The 23,287-nt window shown below is 47.1% G+C and overlaps 1 protein-coding gene across 1 annotated transcript in view; it reads right to left on the bottom strand.

Moving 5' to 3' along the window:
- Positions 1–23,287, bottom strand: part of ITPR3 (inositol 1,4,5-trisphosphate receptor type 3) — a 568,454-nt gene that overhangs the window by 52,068 nt on the left and 493,099 nt on the right. The window contains exons 41-45 of the mRNA XM_078644240.1: positions 20,555–20,739; positions 14,605–14,805; positions 6,725–6,835; positions 5,115–5,210; positions 4,219–4,320 (exon numbers count right to left, since the gene is read on the bottom strand). Coding sequence (XP_078500366.1) covers positions 4,219–4,320; positions 5,115–5,210; positions 6,725–6,835; positions 14,605–14,805; positions 20,555–20,739 — 695 coding nt within the window. The remainder of the gene's footprint in view (positions 1–4,218; positions 4,321–5,114; positions 5,211–6,724; positions 6,836–14,604; positions 14,806–20,554; positions 20,740–23,287) is intronic.

The raw sequence follows: 23,287 nt of genomic DNA, 5'->3' as shown, positions 1-23,287 counted from the left end.
ATTCCTAAGGTTCCTCTGTTTTAGGGCTCTTCTACAGACAGCGTTTAGCTGTCTGTTGTTGATGACCTGTTGTGAACAATGCCAATACTTACAGTGGACTTTGGGATAGCCAACTGCGTACCATTACTTGGTTTGCTTGTCAATCGCATTTGCTTGCTTCTTATTCAATAGCTTTCTTTTCGCGTTTGCATTTGTCATTCCTCTGGAGCACAGCTTCTTTGCCGTCCTTTTGTTGGGATGATGTATATCCTTCACTACTCACATTCAGGGTTCCAGTTATTTTATTTTACTTTTAGCCCTCTTTGAGAGTCAGTGTGTCTCTCCTGGTGTGCTGCTTTCACCCTCATGTTCCTGCCCCCCTCCCCACATGTTCTCTGTTACTCCATGTTGCTCCTTCATGGCTTCCACCACTCTTTCCTGCCAGCTTCTTTTTGCTTTTTATTTCTTTAATTCTTCCCACCCTGAAGCTTCTAGGTTGCCCCTTCACATCTCTGATCCATGTTGCTCCCCCTGAGTTGACTTCTCCTGGGACGTGCTCCCCTTTTGCTCTCCGCACACATAGCCTGCAAGACCTATTGGCTTTGCAAATGCTTGTTATTTTTTACCTCTCATACAGAACTTACAAAGACAGCAGCGAAAAATACAACTCAAAGATGGCATCTCCATTAATGGAATTGCAGAATTCAGGTCAACCTCATCATAAGACATATTGGTTCTGCAAAATATTTATGTCCCAAGATGTTACTCATCCATATTACTCTTTTTGAGAACAACCACTAGGTGGTCAGATTATGCATAGTGTAAACACTCTTTTCCCCAAATATCAGCAAAGTCAAAGAACCCAATGTGTGGCAATTAAAGCCCCCCTCACCCCCCCAACCTCACCAGAAGCACTGAAACTAGAGTATGCCCAACTCTCTATATTTGCTTTGAAACACGCAGAGCCTTTGATTGGTTTCTCATCAAAATCATACAGCATGTACACATCCTGTAAGGAATCACTCATCAGTCCACTCCAAGTATCTAAGAATTGTAAATAAAATTAATTGCCTGGCGTAACAAGAAAGAACATGCCAGTAGACTCGTCCCAGAACTGAGAGACGCTGACGGATCCCCTATCTCGGACCCCCAATCCATAGTCAATCACTTTGCAGCACACTTTCACTCAGTCTACAGCTCGGTGGCGCCCTTCACAGAGTCAGACTCCTCGGAACTCATCAGAGATATCTCACTTCCAACCCTCTCTGAAACTGACCGAACTTTCATTGACAGTGCCCTTACCACGGACTAAATTGCATTGGCGATCCAAACACTCCAACCGGGCAAGGCTCTTGGCCCAAAAGTAATTCCAATTGAACTGTACAAGCTCCGCCCCGACAAATTAGCCCCTTATCTGAAACTCATGTATGAAGACAGCCTTGAAAAGGGTGCGCTGCCCCCGATCAGAGAATCGCCACTATAGTTACAATCCACAAAGACGGAAAGCCAAAAACAGACTGCGCCTCCTACCGCCCCATATACCTTCTGAACGCAGAACCCAAAATCCTAGCTAAAGTATTCGGTAACAGACTGGTTAAAGTAATCGGGGATTTAGTGCATCTCGATCAATCAGGCTTTATACCGCGAAGGAACACAGCTCTGAATCTGCGCAGAGTGCATGGGGTGCTAGGTCGAACTCCTACTATATGGGAGGATGCAGTCATAGCCTCCTTAGATGCCACTATGGCAGTTGACACACTTGAGTGGCCTTATCTCTTTGCAGTACTTAGGAAAATAGGATTTGGTCCAGTTTTCTGTCGATGGGTGCGCTTGCTGCATAGTGGGCCTATGGCTCAAGTAGTTGTCAATAACAGGAAATCTGAGACATTCAAGCTCAGCCGGGGAACCCATCAGGGGTGCCCCCTCTCACCGTTGCTATTCGCTCTGGCCCTCGAACCCCTTGCAGCGTGGATCCGCAAGGACGTAATGATCCAAAGGATGTGATGGTCGGCAGACTGGGAGGACTGCATCTCCCTATACGCGGATGATATTCTCCTTTACCTTACGTCCCCCAAGAGATCTCTCATTGCCGTTTTTGATTTCCTAGCCACCTTTGGCAGGTATTCCGGATTCCGTGTGAACTGGCAGAAATCTCTCCTCTATGTTCTACATGGGGGTTCTCCTCCATTGCCCCGGAATTGCCCCATACCTATAGTCTTGGACGGCTTCAAAAACTTGGGCATATACATATCTCTCGACCTACTAGCCAGACATGCGCGTAACCTTGCCCCCCCCCTGCAGCGACTCAGAAGTGACATCACGTATTGGAAGACACTCCCGCTTTTACTATTGGGTAAGGTGGCCCTTTTTGAAATGATGTCCCTGCCTCGCTTTCTGTATGCCATGCAAAACTCTGCTGATCCTGGTCTGAACCCGTATTTTAAAGAGATCGAAATGCTCCAGCGAGACCTTTTGTGGGGCGGAAGACCGCGTATTGCCATGCACAAACTTTTGCTCAGTTGGTACGATGGCGGTATTGGGTTACCTGATGTCAAGAGGTACTACTGAGCAGCACACCATGCGGCTATTAATCATTGCACATACGGCCGTCCAGATGATCCGGGTTTCATTATGGACTGCTGGCTCCTCCCAAACGGGTCTTTTACCCGTGCATTATACTCCAAACAGGACAGATACCCACTCAGCGGCCCTACAGAGCACACAGTTAAAATTTGGCATGCTGCAACTAAATCCCTCGGTTGGAGTAATACATTGACCCTCGCCACTCCGTTATGGGACTCGCAAAAACGAGGAGACTTGCGAAAATCTAAGGGCTTCGACAAGTGGGACCTAATCGGTATCTCCCACATCAGAGACCTGTGGAACTCTGAGGGCGTTAAACCATTTGCCACGCTACAAAGCCAATACTCCCTTGCGAACTCGGAGCGCTTTCGCTACCTCCAAGTCCGGCACGCACTAAAGACAACACTGCCCCGTGATGTCCCCCCCCCCAGAAAGCTTCCCATTGAAGGACAGACTGTTGGATGGACACCTACCTGAGAGGGCCATTTCCCTTACCTATCGGAAGCTGATCAATAATATAGGTGACCCCCTACTGGCACTGTTTGAGAAATGGACTAGGGATGGGTTCGAAGTAGATGATGAGGACTGGCAGATGGCAGTCTCCTCCCCCAGGACTGTTGCTATCCCTGCGCGGCTCCGCCTAGTACAACTTAAAATCCTTCACAGGGTGTACATGACTGGACCCCAATTAGTACACATAGGTGGGCTGACAGACGACTCGTGTAGGCGGGGATGCACTCAGACAGGCACATTCATGCATATCCTCTGGCACTGTGACTCCATCCAAGAATACTGGCGTGCCATCCATGCGGTCATGAGCGAAACATTGGGGGTCAAAATCAAACCAGAAGCACCCAGGTGCCTTTTCAATGCCTTGGAACCAACTGACCTCACTACACATGCAACACAATGGGTCACTCTCACCTGTATGATCGCCAAGAGGAATATAGCACAGCTCTGGGGGGCCACCCTTGCACCCACGGTCACTGATTTGGAAAAAGACCTTGATTGGAGTATGTTACGTGAAAAAACTGTCTATGTGGCCCGAGGCTGCCCCCGAAATGGTCTAGGATTTGGGCCCCTTGGAATGCATACCGTGGGGACATTTGTACTCCCCCTCGTGAATTGGACAGCGATGATCCACCCTCCCCGTAATTTCCATTGAATTATTCTATTGCAATCATATGCTTTTCTCTTGTAACCTGCTGTACCCTACCCACTAATCATTGTGACAATGTACCTTGATGTCGAGATTGTTTAATAAAAAGATTTATAAAAAAATTGTAAATAAAAAATCAGTCATGTTATCGTATTAGGAAAGACAATTTTTCCATTCTTGAGAGGTCTAGAATGCATAGGTTTAAGAGGCCTTGGTTTATACCTTCAAGAAACGGCAAGTTCTAAAAATGAGAAGTGGTAGGTAAAAATTATAAAGTAATGCACCTATTGATTAACCTTTCGGTACCTAAGCACATGCTCTAGAGGGATGGTTTTGGGAGAGGTCAGACACTTACACAAAATTTCATAGCTTTGTACCAGTGCTAGGATCGTAAATATCCTACAGACATCTCTCTAAGCTTTAGTGTCTCCAGGGCTTTCCCTTATCCCTCCTTCACTCTCCAATGTTGTAAGCTTGATGGAAGACACAACCCTTACCTGCAGTGCTAGGATGTAAATGTTGTGTCCTACTTCGCGGGGAGAGACATCAGAGTTTTCACATTCCTCTTCCTGGTGATAAGCCTGCTTGATGACGTCAACCTGAAAAGAATTACCAGTAATGAGCAAGAGATACAGTTAATTTTCCAGAATAATTATAAACAGTTGATAAACCTCCTCCCTAGACCGTACATGGGCCTTAGATCTATTACCTTTTGTTAAAGCAGAAGTCGAGGAACATGTGATTTAACCTACTGAGTTAGCTGTCACTTTGTATATTTAAATTGCCACACATGCTCTTATACAAAATACAATATAAACCATCCCACTCAAAACTTTAAATCCCAGGTCAGAGACATCACACTACTTACCAACTCAACTCATTTACCATAGAAGAGCCACTCTAGTAGTTACAGTTTTACTCAATGTGAAGATTACCTTCAAGATTTAAGGTACTACTACCTCACTTCCCATTTCAAATCTACCAATAGACAGGCAAGTCTCAGAACAACTCCAGAGCTACCTCCACGTTGAAAGGACTTGCGCCACTTCCTCTTGTTACTCTCTGGTTTACATCACTTGCTTTAGACTAGAGAATCTGTTTGCTGGCTGAGAGGTCCATAACCTACTTCCATTGTAATTGTACTCACTAGAAACAGACATTGCATAACTTCTCAGTACAACTCTGCCATTAAGGAAGTCAAGCCCTCAAATTTACTTAGGAATTTTCTTTTTAGATTCTTTTATTATTCATTCAAAAAACCCTCTAGATTCATTCTAGATCTTCTATCTCAAAAGTGTTAGATTATTCAGTAAAGTAGTTTTCAGCGATAATGGTCTGAAATTCACTGTTCTGTAGTATTCTGAAGACCACTCATTCTCCTTTGGGTGCTTACCAATTCCTGCGGCCGGAGACTAAGCAGAATGCGCTCTGCATTCTCGCTATCGTGTCGGCTCTCCATTAGGGCCAACAGTAACTTTGAAGCATTGTCCTAACAAAAAATAAACAGAGAAAGCAATTGATGCATTTGAACATTATAGCAGAATAGAAATAAAACATACCAGATGCTTTCAACGTTAGTTTGAGCGATGTGGTAAATTTCCAAGGTAGGCAAACACTTGAAATCACACATTTCACACCAATTGCGCTTTGACATTGGGGTTTTAATCATGCAGCTTCCGTCAAGAAATTCCCTGGTGAAATTTACATGGCCAAAACAGTGAGGGCTAATCCCATTCTGATTGCAAAAACTGTTACTTCATGTTATTTCGTTTTAACAGTGGGGAATCTCAAAATTCGGGGAAAACATGAACTCCATATCATGTGGCAATAGTAGCTGAATGAGCTTTAAATCCAATCTTACCACCTCACCTGTAATAAACCAGAAGTATGCAAAGATCTAGATTTTATCAGGTCATGTACTACACTTCTTGTAATGGAGAGGAGCACTGGCCAAGGGATTCATCACTCACAGTGGACGCCATTCTGCTACAGGCATGAACAGTCATCCAGTGGATTCATGACCCACTGGCCCATCCATCAGAAATGGAATAGCAAGTTACATATGTTCACCTTGTGCAGGATAGGTGCAGGATAGTGTTTGTACAGTCAAATAGACTAGAATATGTAAAAGCAGCTCTAGCTTCCATTAAGATGACTATTGCTACCTCATGATATCTATCCCATTGTAATTTCCTTGGGATTCGTGTGCAGCACAAGGTTCTTTCACTTTCCAGAATGGTTTCCATTTCCCTACGTTAGGGCAAGTGTATGTTATGTGTTTTTATAAAGCACACGTTTGACTGGTACTCAGAGCATTTGCTCGTCTTGTGGTGTTGCTCAAGGAATGTTGCAATGAATCAACAAATGATCTGTCATTGCTAAATCACTGCTGTCTTAGGATAGGTGTTAATTCAAAGAATGAAATCTTCTCATTTGCTAATGGCGTCGCACTGACACCCAACAACTACAGAATGCAGTTTCATTGAATGGTAGACTCTAAAATGAGGTACCAGTTGACATGACTGCGTTCTGCAGCAAAGGCTTGAGTCAAGCTACAGTGTGCTTCTGCTTCAACTACAGCAATTGCCTTGGTGAACAGAACATTTTTCATTTCCTCATGATTACTGAGTTGATATCTACTCCTGCCCTGTAATAGGTTATTATCGGCCTACAATAGACTTAGGGCCTGATTTAGATCTTGGTGGATGGGTTACTCCATCACAACGATGAAAGAAATCCCATCCGCTGAAATTTAAATCCCATAGGTTTTAATGGGATTTATATTTCGGCGGACGGGAAATCCATCACCCTTGTGACAAAGTGACCCATCCACCAAGAACTAAAATAGGCAGTTACTCACACAAGGCATGTCTGAACAACCATGCTTCTCTATAGCACCTGTGCACTGGCGACCCCAAAGTAGTGACCTTGATATTGGACCAGTCTTTCTGCAAAAGGAAGTATATGAAATCACTAGTTTGCTTGTATTGTCCCTCTTTCTACCTTTAGCTGAAGCACCAGGTCCATTCGGTACTTGCACAAGGGGCTGATGTCATTTAGGATCAACGCTGTGATGATGTCAATGCCATTGGACTCATGTGTCACGATGCAGCTCTGTGAGAGACACAAATAATGAGGTAAGTTAATTTGTTGATGAATAATGTTTAAACACAAACTCCATTACAGCTTCCTAAACATGCAGTAGCTTTCCAACCGTGTCAGGTCCGAGGCACACAATAATGAACTAGAAACAAAATACCCAACTCTAACAGCGCTTTCTCGATTGGACTAGGGGGCCCAATTTGCATAAATGAGTTGCACATTTGGGATGCTAAAATACTTGTTACAAATGTGTGGCTGGATTTGTTTGCTCGCATATTCTGCCCTTCTATCCATGAATAACAGAGCCGCGGACAGAAGCTCTAAGCTATGTTAGACATTGCTTCCCATGAGCCACATGGGCATGACCACGTGATGAGGTTTGGCAGGTATGGGCTTAGAGGACCTATATATGTCGAAGCTTAGATTTATATTTCAACCTAAACGTTAGTGGTGGGAATATAAATCTGTATTCCTCCCTCATGTATGTCATAAGTGGTGAGTAAGTAAGGAGTCTGAAACACAGGCAGTGGACTTTTCACATGTGGCAACCATATGCTAATGCAGGACTGCCACAAGGGAAGGGGAGATGGAGCAGGTACACATATCACCACATCCATCCATAAATGAAGTATACCTTGGAATCTGCACATCACTGACCACATAACCTGAGGGCCAGGTTAAGTTCTTGTGTGTACATGGCAAAATGCATGTGCGCAGCAAATTGTGTGGATGTGTAGATTTGTTTTGCAAATGTGTTTCTAACCAACCAGAGACTGGTTGCACATTGCCACCTTTAGGAGCATCATTAAAGATTGGGCAAACTTCACTGCTTATGTTGGAAAGATTCAAGAACTAAGAAGAGGCCTAAGTAACTAACCAGAAATAGATCCTGTCACGCCTTGTCACATACGTACATACAACCTACCAAAAGATTCCACTTTTCACTCTATCTACATAGAAACAAGAGAAAGTATGTCGACTGTTTCATGGACAGTAATGACGTTTAAAAAATAGGCATATTTAAAAGTAAATTACACCTTTGCATGGAGAAAAAGACATAGTGTCTAATAATTAAAAACCGACTTGATGTTCTCTATCTTGAAGCTCAGTAACAGAACAAGAGACAGACTCTACCACCATCTATCGTGGACAGAGTAGTTTACCTTGTGAGAGAGATGCTATTGGTCCCCTTCTAGACTGTCAAACCTATTCGCATACATAAATTCACATATGCAGATTTGCTCACCTTTAAAGTCACTCTTTCACCTCTTCACTTTTTGTTAGTGACCCTTTCCGAGTTTAGATTCACCCCTAAGTGTATATTTACATGTCTCCACCTTAGTGCTGAATTTCTAAAACAGTAAGTGCCTGGGCTCAAGGATTTGCTCAGAGGCTTGTGGCTTATGCTGAAAATATTGGCAGTGTTTATACCAAGGCTGTGTAGTCTTAATTCCACTTTATGCCTCTTTGATCCACCAACAGACACTCCCTGCCCCTTTATCTCACTATTGCATGTTCTTTTTCATCCCTGCTTTCTACCTTTGTCCCTGGTTTTCTGTCTTTTTCTTCTTCTTTCTTTCCATCATTTGTGTTTTTCTCCCCACTGCTCTGGAATGAGTGCCTGTGAGCCCACCTGTAACCACTGACACAAATTAAGCACTGCTCCACCCCCAAGAAATCTAAGACTGAATTTACCAGTGTACAGTTACTATTAATAATGTTCAGAGATCTTGAACACCAGGCCTGAGATCGTCATATGGTAAAGTATAAATAAAAATGATACTGTTTATTAAATTAAAAAGAACATGTTAAAATACGTTAATGTAACATAAATTGTACATTAATTTAAAATGATTACTAAACTAGAACTAATAAAATCATGTGACGGCACATTAACTCTTCAAATTAAAAGTTTATTACATTTTTAAATAATGAAAATATTAATTTTAGTCTCTAAATATTTTAAACACAATTTAAAAATCTCATTAGCATGTCAATATTAATATTTAGTAAATATATTTTAAAAGTTATATTTAATTAGACCAAATTCATTTTAACTTCTTTTTGCTTTTTGAATGTTCAATTTAATAATTTTTTTCAAAATTGGTTAATAGCTAATATTTGTATGTATATATTAGAATTTAATGTTTACCACTAAACAAATATATATCTATATATATAATTTTACTTTTAAAGTGAAATTATTTAAATTGATATAACATTATTTATTTTAAGTCCTTGTCTTGATTATTTTCTATGTGTTGCAATATCTTTGAGTGGCTATATATGCTGCTAGACGTACGCCAAGGCTGGGGTGGAGTACATTTTCCTGTCACTTCCCCTAGACCCACACAAGTTTCCTAAGAAGTAAACTTACATGTGCACAGATCTCCCCGATGAGGAAAAGACAGACGAGGTGAAGGTAGAAATCTTCACCCTTAGGTTTGTGAATTGCATTAGAAAGAAAGTAATACTACTGTAGTACTACTTTATGTACTACAAAATGTAGTTTGTGAGTTGGGTCCAATGTATATAGCCATGAAAATGCTCTTACTCAAGCATGCTGCCACATTTGATAAATTTACTGGTTAGACCTATCAATCTGGCAATTAGCAACTCTTCTTACTCCAAGATCTATTTTGTAGACTGGACCCCAATGGGTTTGTGTATTTCTGTTTGGTGAGATTTCATTTCCTCTATAGATTAAAAGGCATTTTGCTCACTATGGCATTTCACCTTAGGCTATGAAACATTTGGATTTGTACATGATGTTAATGATGTTGCTGCTCTCATATATGAGGAGAGCTGATGAGGATACAACAACCCCTCATATGTGCCCACAACAGCCCTCTGATGCTTGGTTATTTTCTACTGACCAAAGTTAGGGCAGCTTTTACCAGATAAGACACTCTCCCCATTGGTCAAAGAGCTCCATAAAACAATCTTAAAAAACATTACCTCATGCCCACTACGTGAATTAGGAGAACTTTATGAATCTGGAGTACTGCAAACTAGTCTCCCAAAGGTTTCCCATCAAACTCTGAAGACTTAGCAAGGTTTTTGTTGATGTTTCTGCTTGGTTGCCCAGACAGTAATAGGATAGTGTGTTAGAAAAAGAAGAAGCAGCTGTTGGAATGCCATCGCCTTCTGATCTTTGGGGTATTCCTTACCTGTCACTACATTGATGACTGAGGAGCCGGGTTTAGCGCTGGTGACGCCCGGTGAGACAATCAATTTTTGCACCCCCATCAACTCCTCCTCGGATTCCCTCACTACCACAGGGCAAAAGTGCCACTCAACTCTCCCCTCTCTCACATGCATTTAATTTGTTTTAAAACAATAGTAAAGGCTGGCTTTACTAATATGAATGTATATCTACCCAAACGAACAATGTTTAGCAATATTAGGAATAGTTAATGAACGACCAGGGGAAAAAATATAGAATCCTAACCTATTATATGCAATTTGCATGCAGCTCTTTGATGACAGTTTGTAACAGTCACTGTTCTATATCAGGGTTGTATCTTATGAACTGCTGTAATAATTGGATCTCTGTGACAAAAGCAGTAATCCACTCAGCTATCCAGATAAAATACAAATCTGTGATCTGCACGGTGGGTGTTCCTTGCAGCAGGCATATTAACCCTTTGGGCTACTTTATGGCGCGTCTAAACTGCCACTAGACAAAACTCCATTTCTCTCTCTAGCAGGAACATGAGTCACAAGAGTAATCCTGAAACTTTTATTGCTGCCTGAAAGCTGGACAAATAAGGAACTCTGCAGCTGGAGTTTTTAAATTGTAAGTTATTGCTAAACACAGCACTTCCCTTGAGGTCAGCGCACCCTGGGCTGGCTTTAGCCCTGGTGGCGCCCAGTGCAACAATAATTTTTGGTGCCCCCACACCCATGACTGCCTCGTCGGATTTCCTCACTACCACCGGGCAAAAGGGGCCCTCATCTCTCCAATCACAGGTCATTGCTAAACACAGCACCCCCCCTGATGTCAGTGACCCCTTCACAGGTCAGCGCCCAGTGCGGCTGCACCCATCGCACTGCCCTAAAGCCGGCCCTGAGCGCACCTTTCCCCAGGTCAGCACCCAGTGCGGCCACACCAGTCACACCGTCCTAAAGCCGGCCCTGCTGAGCCGAAGAAGGGCTGCATTTGCTGGAGATGCGTTTTTTTGGCATTGATGGTAAAACCTAGGTTGTGAAGCAAAGAGGCTGCTTTTTTAGTGTGCGTTAGGCATTGTTGTTTCCTGTGGCTCTTGATCAGCCAGTTGTCTAAGCATGTAAAGACGTGAATAGCATTTCTGCACAGTTGCACTACTACAACTGCTAAGTACTTTCTGAACACCCTTAAGGCTGTAGTGATTCTGAACTGAAAGTGGAGTCCACTTACCACAAACCAAAGGTACTGCTGATGTGCTGAGTGGATCAGGATATGAAAGCATGCATCCTTCAGATCCAGCATTCATATGATGTTGCCTTGGATAACGTCTTCTAGAGTGACCATGTGAGAGTTCGAAGAAGGTAGTCCCATTCAGTGGCTAGGGGTCGCAGATTGGTTGGAGGGAGCCAATCCTTTTTGGAGATTAAAAAGTATAAGGATTACACCCCCACGCCATATTGGCGTTCAGGTACTAGTTCTTTTGCGCCCTTTTGTAAAAGTGCCTAAACCTCATTCATCCCCCCAACGTCTATGCAAGGGCTTATGCTATTGGCAGTCCTCATAGGAAAAGTTGGTATTGTTGATAAGGGGGTCTCTGGCTTGTGTCTCCTGTTTTGAAATCTCCACTGGTTTGTTGCTCCAGGAAAGCAGACTTGGGACTCAGGGAGCTTTGTTTTTATGCTTTTTTAGTTTTTCAAGCATCTGATCAACCAAAGGTCTGAATAGGTGCCCGCCATCACAAGGTATATTTAAGAGGTGCTGTTGCACTTCAGACCTAAACCCCAACACCCTAAGGCAGGTTTGCCTGCAGGGGAGAACCCTAGTGTTGGTGCCCCTAGCTGCTGTGTTAAGAGCTGCTAACAGTTTTGCCCTCATTGACCTGCTCATGTCCCCTCTTTTGGTCCTCTGGTAGGTGCTTTACCACCTCCTCCATCTCCTCCCAGTGGTAGCAATAGTACCTGGATAGAAGCCACACCGACCTGGCAAATCACCAATGTGTGGCTGCCCCAAGCAGTACACACTTGCCAGCAATGTCCATCATCTTGGACTCCTTGCCAGGCAGGGGACCTTCTCCTATGGCCGGTGCTGGGGGGCTATTACAGGCAGTATGCAGCACCAAGGAGCCTTGGCCTTTACTAGCTCCTTCAGGTTGTCACTTGCTGACTTCAGCATACTTTTAAGCATCAGTAGATACTGTACCATGTGTATGGTTTAGGACAAGGATTCAACCTGAAAGTGGTCCTCGTCCTCCATTATATTGAGTTTTACATGGCAGTGATGTGTGGTCCTCTGAATTACTGCATAGTATGCTGAAGTGCCTTCTGGTAGGGATGGCTTGGCAGGGCATGGATCTAGGTCTGAAACATCCTGTGGGTTTAAGGCATAACCCTCCCATGGGTCATCTCCCCCTTGTGGCCTAAAGGGTTCATCATAGGTAACCTGGGGGTAATATGGACAGCATGGCTTTAAGCCAGAATCTTGTGGCAGAGGAGAAGGGAGCTGTGGTAGTAGCGACAGTGGTAGAAGAGGAGGTATGGCTGGTAATGATAGGAAAGGAATAAGACAGGTAGCCAAGTCTCTAACCCTTTTGTAGCTCAAGGGCATAGGAGGTGAACGGTGAGGCGTTGCTTCATCACTATGTGAATGAGTCCTGGTGCTAGTGGCTTGGCAGGAATTTTGTCTGTGTCTGAGTGAATGACATCAGCCAGCTTTTTGAAGACAGACCCATCCAAGATGTCCAACTTCATGGTCGAGGGCGGCTTTGATGCTGAGTTTGGAGAAGGTTGCCAGGAGGTCTTCCACATGAGTGATTCTGACAAGCAGCGTGGCTTTTCAGTGCTGAGAGGGTGGCCAGCATGGTGAGCTTCAGTGCTCTACCGTGGGTCCTTCATGGATAGCAACAAAATCTCTAAAGTTCAGTGCGTACTGACTGGTGGTGCGGGTCATAAAGGTTTATGCTGGTTACGGATATATTCCGGGCTCGATGCTCAGCTCCCATACCAGTATATTTTACATTACACATAGGAGAGAAGTAGAAAAGTGTGCATTCCATATAGTTGTCCTAAGTTCATTCTCGAGTGCACCTCAGCGGGACCGTGGAGAAGATGGTGGCTCGAGGCGCAATGCATTGAGGTGTCCCTCGCATTGGGCATCAGTTCTTAAGTCCTGAAGGTGTGAACTGAAGCTTTCTTCAATGCAGAAGCTGTTTTGGATGTTGGGTTGTAAGAGGGAGCTACTGGACCCAAAACAGACCTGAGAAAACAAGAAATGTTGTGTGTATAAATGTGTCAACTTCGGAGTCCGTTAGCGGAAGAAAATAATCTGAGGTTGACCCAGTGTGCTGGTGCATTGCGTACCAAGGGTGGAGTCACAACAGTTCTTATGACTCAAAAGTCTTTGAAGAAAAACAAGTTGCAAACAACTGGGGCCAACACTAGACGGTAGGAATATGCAGAGTATGTGTATCTACAGTCACACATGCTACAGACGTAGGGGCAGATTTATGAGGCTCTTGCGCCTCCTTGCGCCGCAATTGCGTCACGTAATGTGATGCAACGGCGGCGCAAACAATGCGCCCTATTTACAACGTGACGCATCTAGGAGATGCGTCACGTTGGAAACCCCTGCGCCATAAGGAGGCGTTCCTGCGCAGGGGGGGCGTTCCTGCGCAGGAACGCCTCCTAAAAGTGGCTGAGTGAAATCTATGAGATTTCACTCAGTCACTTTCTACGTCAATTCCCTACGCCTGCTTGAAGCAGGCGTAAGGGTGACGCAGCATGCATAGAATAGGTGGTTCCTGTGCATTGCAGGAGTCATGTCGCACCTGCGACATGACTCCTGCAATGCGCCGCACGTAGGCCGAGAGATGCGTCACGCATCCTCACTGCCTTGCACCATGGTGCGCCGCATCATAAATGCGGCGCACCATGGGTGGCGGAGCAGTGGCGCACTGTGGCGCATGTTAACTGGCGCATCCCTGGGGATGCGCCAGTTAACATAAATCTGCCCCATTATTTCTTCTGAGATGCCTTTCCTGTTTCACTAGATTGATTGCTAAATACATTATCCATCCTCTTGACCGAGGAAGGTTTGCTTGTTGAGGTTGCTGCCGCACATCCCAGGAAAGTTTTTTAGTTCATCATTCCCTCTGAGTGCTAAGGAGAGCATATAGGTTGACGTTTGAAAGACCACACAAAGATTAATTTGTTGGGATTTTTCCTGAGACCACAGGAAGAATCTTTTATAAATGTGCCTATCCCCGATCTATAGGAGGTTAGTATGTTGAGTGCCCTACCATAATTATTCATTTTAGAGATGTTTGTCTAGTGCCTTGGGAAATGTTTTGATAAAAATCATTACTCGTCCTTATGTACTATCAAGATATGTTAATTTCCCCTCCTCAAGATCTCCTGTGAGACAACAGGTGATTCCCTCCATTCTGCCACCTTTGTTGAGACCCAGAGAGATGCCCTGTGAATCTTAGTTTAGACTTATGTACCTTTACCAGCACATGCACCTGGGCACGGGGTGAAATATCACTGTCACCCCTTGTGTGATGCTGACGTTTCAGCACTCAAAGAAGCTGACTCTACTGATGAGCGCAGTGCTGTACCTGGTTCTCGTGGCACGGACCCTGGCAGTACTCGGTGAGTGTTTCCAAGGTTTGAATGATGAGCTCTACATTTTTCTCGTTGATGTAGAGGCCGAGGAGCCCCAGGCCCCCGGTGGTGCTGCCACACATGATGTCCAGGAACTGGAGTGTCTCACACACCAAATTATAATTGGCCTTATTGTTCTGGCTTCGTAAGAAATTCTGTCAGGAGAGAAAAACATAAACCATCTGTTACACTCCAGATGTATGGGTAGGGCTGTCTCTTTTTACTGCTGTTACAATATGTATAGATTGCATGCATGCGTGATCCTCTATTATAGAAACATATGTTCCTTTGATCATCTTGCTCATCATAACAGTATGGGGCTTTCACTAAAGCGATAGACTGGATCACCAGCATGATGTCAGACACCTCAACCCTGCTTAAGAGCAGTCCACCTTCCCCCTTTTGGCCCTGAACCTTCTTTCTTCGCTCTACCGATTGGCTGCAAGAGCAGTCCGCCACCCTGCACAGGGGCGGCCTTAGGCATGTGCAAGCTGTGCACCTGCACAGGGCCACCAAACCCAAGGGGCCTCCACGCCAATATATATCCTTAATATAATAATCCTCTGAGGATGGATACATATTTGCGTGGTGGCCCCAGACAGGGATTTGGCAGCCTCCGGCTCTGTTCCACTTCCTAACAACCTGACCCCATCCCTCCTGAGCTCCGGGGGGCTCCTCCCCGCCCACACCCCCTCTTCCGGGGCCCCTACCTATGCTCCCTGCTCAGGGCCACCGTTAGCCTAGAGCCACCCCTGCCCTGCAGCACTGGAAGGGTCGTGTATCATGGCGCTTTCACAGACTGTCAGTGCAACTGATGTCATATTTACAGTTTATCACCACACAGCAGCCGTAATCAACAGAAAGAGCCCTAACACACTCAAAAAAAGTTAAACCGCGGCTGCCTCAGGCTGTAATAGCGCTACTGCTCGAAGACTCAGGGTCTGTACCACCCTACTGCTGAAAAAGGGATACAGAAGTCTTGAAGATAAATATTTCTTAATTCCTGAACAGAAAGCAACAGTAGACAAATGAATGGGATGATGCAAAATAGCAGCACATCCTGAGTTCCAGTCTTTGTCCTAAGAGACCTTCCTAAGGACACAACCTGGCGTGAAAGTGTTACACATCTTTACCACTATCCAACATCTCACCATTATATACAGGAGTGTGAAAAGAACATGACTAATGCTGCAAAAACGGTGTTCCACACTGAGCTGTGCACCACAAAAACAAACATATAAAATGCTTATTTGCTATGCTTCCCTTTGAATACCTGCAGGCAGAGGTGTACAGTTAATACAGAAGAGGGGGCAAACTACACAAAACAAAGTCACAGTGTTCTTGTGGGTGGGGAATGGGCCTCTCACTCACCTGCAAGTTTGGTTATGGCACCATTCCCTGACTTGCAAATAGGGCTGGTTTGTGATTTCTGTCGCACGTGTGCAAGTCAGGGTTCAGGCTTATTTATTAATTTCGAATTTTCATAAAGCTCAACTCTACCGAGAAGAGGAGAGCGCCTTGTACAGAGAACTACTTTAGAGTTGGGTTATCTCTAAACAGAGAGAACCCATGAAAAAAGCTAGAGTCAAGTCAAGTCAAGTCAGAAATTTGTATAGCGCGCTACTCACCCAGAGGGTCTCAAGGCGCTTAAGGAAGAGGGGTTCGCTACTGATCAAACAGCCAGGTTTTGAGTTGCTTTCTGAAGGAGAGGTGGTTCTGTGTGAGACGGAGGTGGGTGGGGAGGGAGTTCCAGGTCTTGGCCGCCAAGTAGGAGAAGGATCTTCCTCCCATGGTGACTTTTCGGATGCGTGGAATTGCGGCGAGGGCTTGGTTGGACGAACGTAGTTGGCGGGTGGGGGTGTAAAAGGTAATAATAATAATAATAATAATAATCCACATTTGTAAAGCGCACAATCACCCGTAAGGGTCTCTAGGCGCTGGGGGCCGTCGGGAAGATTAAGCAAGATATTGCCCAGAGTCCCATGGTGCTGGGCTAATCTGCTGCCGGAGCCGGGGATCGAACCGTGATCCCCAGATTCCAGAGTCAGTCGCCCTGGCCGCGGCGCCACACCTCTTCCAGGCGAGTGTCGAGGTATCTAGGTCCTAGGTCGTGGAGGGCCTTGTGTGCGTGGGTGAGGAGACGGAACGTGATTCTCTTGTTGACGGGGAGCCAGTGCAGGTCTCTCAGGTGACCGGATATGTGGTTGTGGCGAGGTATGTCTAGGATGAGCCGAGGGGAGGCGTTTTGAATGCGTTGAAGTCTTTTCTGCAATTTGGCTGTGGTTCCGGCGTAGAGGGTGTTTCCATAGTCCAGTCGGCTGGTGACAAGTGCTTGGGTGACCGTCTTCCTTGTTTCGGTGGGGATCCATCGAAAGATCTTTCGGAGCATGCGTAGGATGTTAAAACATGATGATGAGATGGCGTTGACTTGTCTGGTCATCGAGAGGGAGGAGTCTAGGATGAATCCCAGGTTGCGAGCATGGTCCGTTGGTTTGGGTGCGCTGCCTAGGGCCGGGGGCCACCATGAGTCGTCCCAGGCAGAGGGGGATGATCCTAGGATGAGTACTTCCGTCTTGTCGGAGTTCAGTTTTAGGCGGCTGTTCTTCATCCATTCGGCTACGTCTTTCATCCCTTCGTGTAGGTTGGTTTTGGCGGTGGTTGGGTCTTTGATAAGGGAGAGGATCAGCTGGGTGTCGTCTGCGTAGGAGATAATGTTGAGGTTGTGTTGGCGTGCGATGGCTGCGAGGGGGCTCATGTACACGTTGAAGAGGGTGGGGCTGAGCGATGATCCTTGTGGAACGCCGCATATGACTTCGGTGGCCTCTGATCTGAAAGGGGGGAGGCGGACTCTCTGGGTTCTTCCGGCGAGGAAAGAGATGATCCAATCCAATGCCTTATCTTGTATCCCGACGTTCCTGAGGCGTTGTACAAGTGTGCGGTGGCAGACCATGTCGAACGCTGCGGAAAGGTCCAGGAGGATGATGGCCGCAGTTTCCCCGTTGTCGAGCAGTGTCCGGATGTCGTCTGTGGCTGCGATGAGGGCGGTTTCGGTGATGTGGTTGGCTCGGAAGCCACATTGTGAGCGGTTGAGGGAGTTGTTAGACTCAAGGAAGGTGGCGAGCTGACTGTTGACGGTCTTCTCTATGACTTTGGCGGTAAACGGGAGGAGCGAGATGGGGCGGTAGTTCTTAAGTTCGGTGGGGTCTGCTGTAGGTTTCTTCAGGAGGGCGCTGAGCTCGGCATGTTTCCAGCTTTCTGGGAAGGTAGCGGTGTTGAAGGAGCAGTTGATAATGTCCCGGAGTTGGGGTGCGATGACGGAGTCGGCCTTGTTGAAGATGTGATGGGGGCATGGGTCGGTTGGCGGTCCGGAGTGGATGGAGTTCATCCGGTGGATAGTGTCATCGGTGCTGATTGGGGTCCAGGCGCGGAGGGTGGTGGTGGGGGGTTTCGGTTCAGTTGTGAGGGGAGTGGGCTGGTCACCGAAGCTGTTATGTATGTCTACAATCTTGCTGTGGAAGAACGAGGCTAGAGAATCGCAGAGGTCTTGAGAGGGAGTGATGCCGTTGTTGCCGGCGCCGGGATTGGTGAGCTGTTTGACAATGCTGAAGCGTTCCTTGCTGTTGTGGGCGTTGTTGTCTAATCGATCCTTGAATGTAGATTTCTTGGTGGTGCGGATCAGCTGGTGGTGTTTGCGGGTGGCGTTCTTGAGGGCGGTCATGTTGTCTGTGGTTGGGTTTCTTCGCCAGGCTTTCTCGAGGGTGCGGCAGTTCTTTTTGGAGTTCTTGAGGTCGTCGTTGAACCAGGAGGCTTTTTTGCTTCCTGGATGTTGGAATGGTTTTTCAAGGGTGCTAGTTCGTTAGCGCAGTGGGTGATCCACTGTTCGAGATTGATGGCTGCTTGATTAGGGTCCGTTGATATGGCGGGAGGGTTTTGGTTCAGAGATGTGGTGAGCTGGTCGGTGGTAATTTTGTTCCAGTTTCTGCAGGGAACCTGTTGCGGGTGGTGGTGGGTCGTGGTCTTTCTGAAGCTGAAGTGGACGCAGCTGTGGTCCGTCCAGTGGTGCCCCGTGGTGTGATTGAAGGAGATGTGCTTGCTGGAGGAGAAGATTGGGTCGAGCGTGTGTCCGGCGTAGTGGGTGGGGGTGTTCACCAGTTGTTTGAGTCCGAGATTGGCGAGGTTCTCCAGCAGGGTGGTGGTGTTGTTGTTGTTGTTATTCTCCAGGTGGAAGTTGAGGTCCCCTAGGAGAATGTAGTCTTCGGAGGGGAGGGCGTGTGGGCTAACAAGTCAGCAATGTCTTCGCTGAATTGTGTGTGGGGTCCTGGAGGTCTGTAAATGAGGGTGCCTCTGAGTGTGGTCTTGGGGTCGGTGTGTATCTGGAAGTGGAGGTGTTCGGTGGCTATGAGGGTGTCGTCGGAGTTGGTCGAGATGCGGATGGTGTTCTTGTGGACGATGGCGATGCCTCCTCCTGTTTGGTTGATGCGGTCTCTTCGGATGATCTTGTATTCGTCCGGGATGGCTATGGCGATGTCGGGTGCTGAAGAGGCATTCATCCAGGTTTCCGTGAGAAAGGCGACGTCCGGTGAAGTGGTGTCGAGTAGGTTCCATAGTTCAATGGCGTGTCTGTGGACCGAGCGGGTGTTGAGCAAGATGCACTTCAGGTGGTTGTTCTTGGAGCTCTGTTTGGCGTTTGTGGTTGTAGAGTGGGTCCTGATGCAGCAGAACTTGCAGGATTGGCAGGTGAAGGGTCCATGGGTACGGCCTGGGGCGGCTTGGTGGCAGTCGTGGAGGCGGCCGGTGTTGAGTGCAGTGAGGGTTGCGGCGTCGTAAGTTCGGCGGGAGGGGTGGAGTTTGCGGGATCCAAGGGGTCTGGCGCTGGGCGCGGTCCAGGCGCGGACGAGCGTAGACGGGCTTGCCTTTGGTGCGCCTTCGGCGTGCATAGGGCGCGCACGCTGTGCGTGAACGCTGCGCGTATGCGACTGCCATAAGTGGAGAGCGGAGGGGGCGGAGGGAGGGAGGAGCAGCTGGGAGGCGGGAGCGGGGTTGCGAGGTCCGGAGATGCTGGAGGGAACGGGGTGGGGCCACGGGGGAGCAGGAGAGGCACAACAAATGGCACCAAAACAATGCAAGACGGGATCGGGGGCACAATCTGGCACAGACACGAACCACCAAAGCAGCGATACCAGGCAAAGCAAAGTAGAAATGATACCAGGCAGGCCTAGATGCGACTCACAAAGGCAGTGTGGATACGATACCAGGCAAAGCAATTTAGAAACAAAATTAGGCTAATCAACGTAGAAACAATAGCAGGCACAGCAATGAAGAAAACGATACCAGGCAGCCCAGGAGCGAGCAATGCAGAAGGAGGTAGCAATATGGAAACGACACCAGGCAGCTCAGGAGCGGGTGGAGCGACCGGTTCTGACCAGGTCAGGAATGCTATAATGCCATAAGTGAGAAACAAGTTCATAGGAGACAGAAAATAAAGTCTGTAGGGATTGGTGGTGGAAAGAGGATGTGGCAAGGGATGATGAAAAATGCAACAATAAGAATAAGACAGACAGGATGGTTGATTTTAAAAAGATAGAAGGCAGATAGTGAATGCTGAATGTGCGAGGGGAGATTGGAGGAGGACGGATGGTCATCAAACTGAATAAGAGTAAAAAACAGCGGAGTGGGGGTTGATAGAGAAGAAAGCAATAAGTGAAGGGAGCGGAGACATGTATTATTTATTTATTTATATATTTAATGTGACCTGCATGGTGCCTTTCGTTCCTGTCAATCACATCACAGTCGAGAGTGTGGCTCGTGCCACTCACTTGCAAGTCAGGGCATTGGCTATGGCCGGTCACCTCAATGGATACCTGTCATTCACCTGTAGTCATGGTGATAGTTCCTGTCACTCACCTGTAGATCCGGGTTATGGTTTTCGCACAGCAGTTGAAGGAACCGCAAGATTGGCTTCATGATCAGCACCACCGGCCCCATCTCGTTGCTCTCGCCGCTCTCGCTCAGCTCGTGCCCTTTGCGGAACTGCGTGCTCACTGCGTAGCGCGAGGGGGCGGGAGGCAGCATGTACTGGTTGCTCCGTCCTAGTTAGAGAGGCAGAGCATGGGTTAAAGAGCTAGAAGATGCTTCAGAGTTCAAGCAATGGCGCCTGTGCCTCCCACCCGGTGCCAGAAGGTGAGCTGGATTGGCATGAGGTGATTATAATGCGCAGAACCTCAAAATATTGATACCATCTGCGCTGCAGTGCTAGTACATTATCATCCATGCGGAGGGTCACAGTGCAGGGGTCAAAAGAAAAAGTCCAAAGTACTAGGCTGGAAACCGTGCCTGGCACAGGAAGGATAAACGTTGTGGGTGCCCTGCTAATCACAGAGCAGAACTTTATCCCAGGAATCCCAACCTCAGCCACAGTTGATCCAGCCATTACATGGATAGAACACAGCAAACGTTTAAAGAGACAATAAACCACCTAACTTCTAGGCTTAGTGACGTAGTAGTAGGGTGCGCCTTACAGATGCTGATCCCAAAGTTAGTGCAACAGGGTCTGTTCGGGGTTTAAAGGAAGAGCCTAGTTCTGCAAGAGATGGGTGGCTCCCGGATAAAGAAGCATTGCTCAGTGCCACAGTGGCAGCGCGTCCTGAATACAAAAGCAGAGGCGAGTGAGGGAAGAGTGATAGACAGAGAACTGGAATCCAGAGAGACAGTCGCACCATGAGCCCTGGACAGAGAGAGGAGCTGGGAGGAGGGGAGGCGGGGGGGGGGGGGGGGGGGGGGGGGGGCGGTGCACCTGAAGAGTGAGCAGACCCCAGGGTGAGAGCAGGAGCATGCGTCCGTGATAGAGACTGAGGCTCCCTATTAGAGAGTGAGGGCACATTCTGGTGAGTACAGAGCAGCGAGGTGGGTTCAAGATAGACGCAGAGCTCAGGAGTAGAGAAGGGCACAAGACGAGAAGAGGTGCTGATTTTAGGTTCAGAGCTGCTGGATGCGTCCTGGACATATATGCCAAGGTCAGAGAGAGAGCAGCACGACATGTCCTAGACAGACATGTAGAACTCAGGGTTAGAGACAATCCACCAGGTTTGAGCACTAGAATGAGATGATTGTGATACTGCAGCTTCAGCATGCAAACCAGAGAGGAAGCGGAAGCGAGGGGCTGGAGCAGGATGCACAACAATGAGGGAGAGAGCAAGGAGACAGCTGAAAAAGTAAAGCACTTCCGGGTCGATGACCAGTAATGATGGAGGAACAAAGAGCACAATGAGGAGAATGGCAGAAGAACTGGTAGAGAGAGAGCAGGAGGCGAGAGAGAGAGGATCAGAAAGAGATGAATACTGTCATTGGTAGTGGATGCTTGTAATGCCATTCATCTTTAGATGAGAGTTATGTGGCCAGCTTGCTCATGTTTAGACATGCGCTTTGGAGCTGTCTCTCTCCCTGTTAGCCAAGAGGGAGTCTATCCCACCTTTAGACATTGCCATGTAGCTGTCTCTCTCACCTTTGGACATGGACTGTAGTCACCTCTTTCTTTAAACATGGGCACTGTCAGTCTTTTTCATCTTCATAGGGCAATTGATGATCTTTTTCTCCCCATAAGATGTAGGCAGTGTGGGTGTCTCACCTTTCGACACGCTCTTGGAGGCAGTCTCTCTCACCTTTAGACATGCACTCAGTGACAGTTTCTCTTATCTCTAGTCATGCCCTCTGTGACCAACACATCCACCTTTAGACATGGGCACTGACAGCAACTTTCTCCTCTTTAGAGGTGAGCATTTGGGTGCACGGCCGGACTGGCTACCGGGCAGTTGTGTGTGCTGCCGAGCTAGGGGCTAATTTCTCTGTGGTGGGGGCTTATTTCGTTGATGGGGACCTGCGTGCAATTTAAATAAAAAAGCAAAACAAATTTCGTTTTGCACACTCAGGACCCCATCAACGAAATTAGCCCCCAGCACGGCAGCACACTCAACTGCCCGGTAGCCAGTCTGGCCCTGTTTGGGTGTCTCGCTCACCTTTCTCACCTTTAGAAATGGCCTATAATGCATCTCTTTCCCCTTTAATAAATTGTAAATTGATACTTGTATAGCGCACTACTCACCCACAAGGGTCTCAAGGCGCTTGTACGAATACCGCTGTGGAACCCATCCTGGCTTTGCCTGTGAGGTGTCCACTCCTGGGCACCCCCAAGGTGGAGGCCAGGCATCCTTAGCGTTGTGAGGGCCGTTGTGGAGATTAAGCAAGCTATTGCCCAGAGTTGCAGAGTAGGACTCCATGATTGGAATAGGCACCGAGGCGAGAATTATCAGGTCCGTGGAATTTTGAGCCCAAGACCCGCCGAGGCGGGGAATTGAACCCTGGTCCCGGGCTAGACCTCTGCATCAGGGTCTGCCGCTCTAACCATTGAGCCACACTTCTCCAATCTCCAGTCCTTTAATCATGGACTCTGTGTCGGTCTGTCTCACCTTCATACACAGGGTCTGTGTACACACTTTGGACAGGAAGTAGGGCTCTGTCTCTTGCCTTTGGATATGGCCTCTGACATAATCTCTTTCACCTTCAGATGGGTCAGTCTCCTTTACGTTCACCCATTCACTCCCTCTGTGGCCATCTCACCTGTAGTCGTGGGATCTACAGTAG

The sequence above is a fragment of the Lissotriton helveticus genome, chromosome 5_1, assembly GCF_964261635.1.
Source record: "Lissotriton helveticus chromosome 5_1, aLisHel1.1, whole genome shotgun sequence".
Classification (NCBI taxonomy): domain Eukaryota; kingdom Metazoa; phylum Chordata; class Amphibia; order Caudata; family Salamandridae; genus Lissotriton; species Lissotriton helveticus.
The sequence above is the reverse complement of the archived record's forward strand: the minus strand, read 5'-3'. Positions and strand labels throughout refer to the sequence as shown.